This window comes from Microcaecilia unicolor, chromosome 8, assembly GCF_901765095.1.
Source record: "Microcaecilia unicolor chromosome 8, aMicUni1.1, whole genome shotgun sequence".
Lineage (NCBI taxonomy): Eukaryota > Metazoa > Chordata > Amphibia > Gymnophiona > Siphonopidae > Microcaecilia > Microcaecilia unicolor.
Window position 1 is genome coordinate 126,949,194 of NC_044038.1, and position 8,241 is coordinate 126,957,434.

The 8,241-nt window shown below is 43.7% G+C and overlaps 1 protein-coding gene across 1 annotated transcript in view; it reads right to left on the minus strand.

Annotated features, from left to right (window-relative positions):
* The window catches only part of LOC115476819 (F-box/WD repeat-containing protein 11-like), a 323,530-nt gene extending 317,747 nt beyond the window's left edge, over positions 1–5,783 (minus strand). Inside the window, 2 exon segments of the mRNA XM_030213393.1 lie at positions 5,244–5,345; positions 5,724–5,783. Coding sequence (XP_030069253.1) covers positions 5,244–5,345; positions 5,724–5,783 — 162 coding nt within the window.
* Positions 5,784–8,241: the final 2,458 nt, after the last annotated feature.

Sequence of the window (8,241 nt, forward strand, 5' to 3'; positions counted from 1 at the left end):
AAAAAAAATCTGGGATCAGAAACAAAATGACAGATCCATCACGGAAAATCTTTGATTATCTTCTTCTTCGTGATGTGAGCTATGTCATTTTGTTTATTGCTATAAGTTTGTTCCTTAGTAAGTTATGTTTAACCCTGGAATGCATGATATTTATCACTTCCTTAGGTGTCCCTTTGAAATTATGACCACCATAATATGCACTAATATTAACGCAAGAGAACAGACTCAAAAATTAGAAGCCAAACCACTACAACTTTCAGTATTTGTGTTTTTCTGGACTATAGAGAAGGGTTTTCAACCCAGTCCTAGGGACACACCAAGTATGGTTTTCAAGAAATCCACAATGAATATGCATGGGATAAATTTCCATACCCACTGAATACAAATCTCTCATGTATATATTCTTTGTGGATATCCTAAACACCTGATTGGATGGGTGTGTCCCAAGGACTGGGTTGAGAAACCCTGCTATAGAATTTGAATGACTGTTGTGTACTGTTAACTAATAGCTGTTGCTGTGGGCATGGCTGAATTAAATCATAGGCAAAACAAGCACACGCCTAGGGTCCAAACAACTAAAGGGAAAGGACCCCGTCAGATATGCTCAAGACTCAGGAGGTTAGGATTGCCAACTGTCTTGCTTTTCTTCTTATAGATTTCTGCATTAACATCCAGAAGCTAGAAGGATAGTGGATGGCTAACGTTTAATTTCTAAAAAATGTCCAGACAAGTACTTACAGCCCCCCCCCCCCCCCCCGGCCCATGAGTGAGCCTCCTGCCCTGTCTGCTTCCAGTGGCACTACCAGCAATTGAGATGAGTGGCATCTGCCAATAGGAAGGAAGAAAGGGGTGGGGAGTATCCAGAACACTGGAAAGCAGCTCTAGGTACAGAAAGAAGGGGATGATCCAGGGGGTGGGTTTTATTCTATAAAAATCAAACTTCCGCATCATGGAGGCAGAAGGAATGAGGTCCACAAGGGGCACAGTGGGCTGACCTGACCTTGAAAAGAGCCAGAGAGTGGCATGGGTGGGAAGGTGCTTAGAACAGAGTATGGATTGAAAGAGAATGCAGAGGGGAAGGGGGAACATATCAACAACTTCAAGACCTTTACATGAAGGGGTGGAGGGGCATTCACTAAGTGAAAACATGTGAAAGTAAACTGCATTCACTCTGTATATATACTTTCAGAGCCAAAGAAAGCTAAATATTTTCTGGTTTCTTCCACTGTAAAGACTTTTGACACATCTTTCTAGATACTTTGGACACACCATCTATAAATCTCATTCTTTAGCCCAGGGGTGAACCAACCTGCAGCCTACCACTAAAGTTTATACGGCCTGTAAGACCATGGAAGGTATACAGAGAAAAAGTCACTAACCAGAGTTCTGGTGATTTTAAATACTATATTTCACAAATATTTTCAAAATAGCCACTCTGGCAGTTCGTGCCCATCATTTCTAGTTACATTTTTACTTATTTACCTCATATTAATCCATCACAGAAGGTCTATAGAGATCTGTGCATTTCCAATTCCAACATTATATAACTAGCCATTGAGCCCGTGAAACGGGCTAGTAAAGGAAGGGGGGGGGGGGTTGAAAGCCCCCCCCCCCCGGATAGGTCGCCGCCGCTGCCCCTCTCCCCCGGGGTCGCTGCCGCCCCTCCCCCCCCCCGGAGTCGTCGCCACCGCCGCCCCTCCCCCCCCCCCCGGAGTCGTCGCCACCGCCACCCCCCCCCCCCCCCGGAGTCCCCTCCGCCACCCCTCCATCTGGGCCGATACCTACCTGGCTTCACTATTCAAACCGCCGGAACGCAGCACACAGCTCAACTGAGCTGCCATCGGCCTTCCTTCTTCTCTGCGTGTGTTCCGCCCTCGTGTGACGTAACATCGGTGAGGGCGGGACACAGGCAGGTAAGGAAGGCCAACGGCAGCTCAGATGAGCTGTGTGTGCTGCGTTCCGGCGGCAGTTTGAATAGTGAAGCCAGGTACCCGGGCCGGATGGAGGGTAGGTGGCGGCGTCGACTCTGGGTGGGTGGGGGGAGCGGTAGCGACGGTGGTTCCCTCACTCGCAGGTGCGCAGGTTCCCTCTCTGTCACGCCCCAGTCATCACGTATTGACGCGGGGGCGGGACAGACAGGGCCTCTACTGCGCATTTGCGAGTGAGTACGCCTCTTGCCATTTATATGTTTGATGTTGCAGCCTGCCAGGGATAGTACAAACATCCTTGCAGCCCTCTATGTATAAAGGTTGCCCACCCTACTTTAGCAATAATCTTTAAGGAGGTGTACATTTACCATCTCTGATTTATATTAGACAATGAAAGGGGGGGATGACTTACCTCACAGAGGTTTCTGACAGGAGACGGCATGAGCCTACCTAGCCCATTCTGTGGGCTGTAGTCAGTGGGTGGAGCTTGCTACCATACTGTGTGACCCCAATCATTTGCAGACGCTATTGAAAACAATAACAAACTTGTGGGGTTTATGACTATGTGTGAGGTTTTGGGTTTTTTTTTTTTTAAACCTCTGGTAGGGGTCCTGGATCATGAGTCACGATCCACAAGTATGGGCGCTCCAGAGCAGAAGACTTGTTTTTGGAGCCACGGGAGGCTTGCTTTTGTAGGGAGCAGCTTTAAGTAAACCTCCTCCCAAAGAGGTTTTAAAAAAAAAACCCTTGGGTTACATATGGGAAGCTTTCAAATAAATAAAGCTGTCAATTTTTTTAAACCCACACATAGGCAATCATAAACCTCTATTGCTTTCAATAGAGTCTGTGAATATTTGGGGTCACACAATATGGCGGCAGTGCAGGCGCGACAGTTTCAACTTTTTGACATCATGACGTCTCCCTGGTTCTCTATCCACTATTCTAACCATTAGGATAGACCAAAGAATGCATTTGCACAGACACCATGCTCATTCAAGTTGCTGCTGCCACCCCACACTGAACTAAACTATGCAGTTTTCTCTACACTACTTTTAGAAAGGTGAAATCTGTGTGGGGTGGGGGGAATCCATGAACAAAAACCCCAGCAGGGAAAAAGGGATGGTAGAAGTATGAGATGTATGTGGTGGTGGGGGGAGGGGTTTGGAAAAGAGAGTAGTAAATAAAGGGTCATGGCAGGGGCCCACAAAAATGTGTGCTTGACTAAGGTCCTACACAGTGGTAATCCATTCCTGGTCACAGGATAATGGCATCCTGTGATTAAATGCTGTACTAGTAAAACCCATCCTTTGAAATCTGTCACTGGCATCTAATAGTTTGCTATATAAATCACATGTGCTTTAACTATGATATTCTTTCCAAAGCCAACAGAATGTTTGAGTACTATATCTTTCAAGTCACCCTTCCCATCTCTCCTCCAAGTCAAAAAGCACATGCAGAAAAACAATACAGCCACACACAAACAGATAGGTGCAGATGAGTTGGAAAGAATTCCATGTGCCATGCTCCGCATGCTTTCCACACTTGTTTTCTACATCACTATTCCTTCAAAAAGTGTGTTTTGGGTAAATCTAAGGTTTTGTATAATTCAAAAGTCAAAGAAACTGTATTTGTTACGGATACTAGGGATATGCACTTGTTTGAAACATGGGAAATGTGAATAACATTTGCCATGTAGTGTCATGTTATTTCTAAACTAAAACAGCACATAAAAACCTGAAATTTTGTTTTGTTTTATTTTCCTGAGTCATAAAGGGCACCCACCCTTTGCAAAGTGCACTATTCATGATACTAACTGAAATAGAAAAATAATTTAAAACAAAAAAAAGATTCCCAAAAAACGCAGGAAAGTGAAATGAAAATATTTAAACTGCACGCTCCTAACATATATACACAACCTGCTATCTCAGCAATGCAGTACAAGAGGATTGCCTGAAGAAAAACCGTGGTTGGGGGGGGAGGAATTCTGGAGTAGTTCTTTACTATGTATATACATTTCAAAAACCAAACTACGGCTGCAAAGCATTTCTGCTCTTTTCAATGCAAAAAAAAAAAAAAAAAGGTTAAATAGTAGGCTCTGAAAAGGAGTTGATATTCTAATTCGTTCCATAATACATATGATTAAAACATGAAGGCAGCACACTGTATCAGATCACATACCATAATAGAAACTAACTGCTAAACTTTATAGACTTCAAATAGTGTTTCAGAATGTTTAAGTGAAACTTTGAATCACTTTACGGCTCTATGGATGAAGTTAGGGAGAATTAGTACTTATGAGAACTCATATTTTCAATTAGAAACACAATCCAGGAATGAGTTAAACATTTCTTGCTACATAAAAAAAATAATCTTTCCCTCAAATTCTGAAAGGTCACTTATACTTCATGGAACAGGTTACTATACGCACTACAAATGTTTACGTTTTTTTTCTCTCATGTTAACATTTTCCCACTAAGTTCGTAACACTACTCAGCATTGTGTATGTGTGGTTTGTTTGTTGTTTCTATTATCCACTGCTTTTAAAAGATTAACTGCTGAAAACCACACAATGAAGGGGAAAATGGAACCTTAAGAGCAGCTTAAGGTAATGTGAAAATCCACCTCAGAGGAGGAATGCTGAAATTTCATGAAGGACACGAAGGAAAAAAAGAACAGTGGGATGTAGACCGGGCAATCTAGGGACAAATCAAGGAGACTGCAAATTTGTCCCTGGAGTGTGTGGTCTACTCCCCACTGTGCTTAAAGTAAAGCAACAGGAATTAAACTGGAAAGATTAGGATGTATTTTATAGTGCCACTCAAATCATCGCACTGTCATAACAAAAGAATTTCACTGAAAATGAGTAAAACAGCTCTCACAATCTATGAGAAACTACTTCGGTCCACACAATTCCAACGCATATATTCACAATGTAAATGTATCACTGTATCTCTATGAATTGTTCTAATATGCAAAGCATATTTTCAGCTAATATACTGTGAATTCATCACTCACTTTAAATGCAGTCAGTGCTGAACTAAAAAGATGTTAAGCAAACGTCCAGCACTGTAATCATGCAACATGCAGAACTAGTCACTATTAAATCACATTTCAGGAAGCGCAAGCACTAAACACAGGCCATTTCTCCCAAAATAAAATATACTTTGTATTTAAAAAAGGCAAGTAGATTTCACAAATGGATAGTACATACAACATATAATTAAACAGATTTTAAACATGTTGTATTAACGAAGCAATGAGAGTTGCACACGATTCACAGCATAATACATTTACAACAAGAAAGAAGAAAGGCACCTGGAGACATCTGACACTGGGCATGCTCTGCAGGCATCTCAGTGCGCACATGCTCTCTACCAGGTTGGAGCAGCCTAGCCACAAAGACCTTGGCACAGAACACTGCAGGATGACAAAAAGGAAGGAAGAGAAGAAGCGGGTTAGATGCCACAACAAATCACTTCACGTAAGCAACTATTAGTATGTTAAAGTGGACAAATGTTTCTGCGTTAGTTACTAATAATTTGTTAATAATGGTTATGAAGTAAAATCCTCTTACAGGAAGTGACAGGAAATGTTTGCCTAAGTGCTAAGAGTACAGCTGTATATCATTGTATGATATACAAAGGATTTAAAGAGAAAATATAATGCAGTTATATTAAGAGTTAATTTATATCCAGTTGAAAAGCCCGATTTTGCATGGGCAAAATACCAGAATCACTTCACTGCTAGTAAAAACAAAATTTCCAAGTTGTTTGAATATTCAAAAATGAGTCAAACTGGTGATATATGAACAAGAATGTTCCTATCTCTTTGGTGAGCCACAAATTTAAAGACCATCTTTATGAACAAGCAAGCAAATTTTTACCAGTTTATGATCAGGATTTTTTTTTTTTAATGTTAGCATGCTCTTCATTAAAACTGGGTAAATGGAATTCCCCTCCCTCCCATATATCAATTTCTAAAATGTTAAGAAAACATTGAATTCATTCACTTAGATATTTTATCAGCCCTTACAAAAAACCCAAGCCAATTTATAAAAACACATTACCAAGGTAAGAACCTAATTTTCATATATATATATATATAGGAAAATTAGGTTTTTACCTTGGTAATTTTCTTTCCTTTAGTCACAGCAGATGAATCCATTAACTGATGGGTTGTATCCGCCTACCAGCAAGTGAAGATAGAGAACACTGAAGAATCACAGTGACCCTTGGAAGGCTAGCCCCAACTGCCTTCAGTATTTGAAATTTCCAAAGCAGAGTGAATAAGAAAGGTATCATATAAACTTTCCTCACAGCGAACAAATGCCCCAGAACCGGAGCAATAACCATACAAAGGAGAGACGATCTCAACCTCCTGTAATAGAACAGCATGTAGAAATTCTGAGAACTGGTTTCCAACTTCTCCCAATGAGATATATATCTGCATGAAAAATCTGAACAAAAAACAAAGTCAGACAGGGAGGGATCATGGATTCATCTGCTGTGACTAAAGGAAAGAAAACATCCAAGGTAAGAACCTAATTTTCCTTTCCTTGTCATCAGCAGCAGATGAATCCACTAACTGATGGGATGTACCAAAGCACTCCCTACTTAAGGTGGGAACGGGCCACTCCGTGAGCAAGCACTTGTGCTCCAAAAATTGCGTCCTGCTTCGCTGCAACATCCAGCCTCTAATGCCAGACAAATGAGAGCTGAGAAGCCCAAGTAACCGCACTACAGATGTCTCGAGAGAGAGTGCTCCCATTTCAGCCCACAAGGAGGAAATCGCTCTCGTGGAATGCGCCTCAAACGCTTCAGGCAGAGACCGGCCTAAAAGCAGATATGCAGAAAACATGACTTCCTTGAGCCAACGGGCTATAGTGGCCTTAGACACCGGGCACCTGCGTCGAGGACCTGTCAACAATACAAAAAGGTGATCCGAAGTCCTGAAGTCATTTGACATCTGTAGATACTGCAACAGAGCCCTGCGGACATCCAAAAGATGTAATTGCCCAAAGGAGTCCGGGAAATCTTCCCTAGAAAAGGAAGGAAGAAAAATGGGCTGGTTCAGGTTAAACGCTGAAACCACTTTAGGCAGAAAGGAAGGCACTGTACGTACCGTTACTCCAGACTACGAGAATTGTAGAAAAGGGTCCCGACAGGACAGCGCCTGCAGCTCAGACACGTGTCTAGCCGATGTCATGGCCACCAAAAAGACTGTCTTGAGTCACATCCTTCTCCGAAGCTCGCATAAGCGGCTCAAAAGGCGAACGCTGGAGAGCCTTCAACATCAACCCCAGGTTCCAGGCCGGACAAGGCGACCACACCGGAGGGCGGAGCCGCAACACCCCTCTGAGAAATCGGGCAATGTCCGGATGAGCAGCAAGGGACAAGCCAGAGACTTTTCCTCGGTAGCTTACCAATGCTGCCACTTGAACCCGCAGGGAATTGTAAGCCAGGCCTTTCTGTAAGCCATCCTGCAAAAGTCCAGCACCGGCGAGACAGTCGCCTGCGTGGAAGTGATCACCTTTGAAACACACCACGCCTCAAACTTGCGACAGATCCGAGCATAAGCTACGGAGGTGGACCGCTTGCGGGTCTGCAAGAGAGTGGAAATGACCTTGTTAGAGTAGCCCTTCTCTATCAATTGCGCCCTCTCAAGAGCCGCCGTAAGACCAAATCGGCAGGGATCCTCCATAGACACCGGACCTTGAACCAACAGGTTCGGCACCAGAGGCAAATGAAATGGAGCCTCCACCATCATCCAACGGAGATCCGCATACCACAGACACCTTGGCCAGTCCGGAGTGATAAGAATCACCAATCCCCGGTGTAGTCAAATCTGAAGGAGGACTCGCCCTATCAAGGGCCAAGGAGGGAACACATACGAGGGCCAGGGTTGAGCCAGTGCATCCAACCCCGCCGAGTGAGGATCTCTCCTTCTGCTGAAAAAGCGAGGGACTTTGGCGTTTGCACTAAATGCCATTAGATCCATTCCGGGTGTCCCCCATTTGGCACAAATCTGAAAAAAACTTCTTCTGCCAGTTACCATTCCACCGGGTTGATTTGGTGCCTGCTGAGAAAATCGGCTTGCACGTTCCTCTGACCTGCTATGTGAGCTGCTGACAGAAGCTGCAGGTGGAGCTCAGCCCATTGGCAAATCTGAGCGGCCTCCGCGGCAAGGGCCCTGCACTGAGTGCTGTCCTGACGATTTATGTAGGCCACCGCTGTCATATTGTCAACATAGTAAACATAGTAGATGACGGCAGAAAAAGACCTGCACGGTCCATCCAGTCTGCCCAAGAAGATAA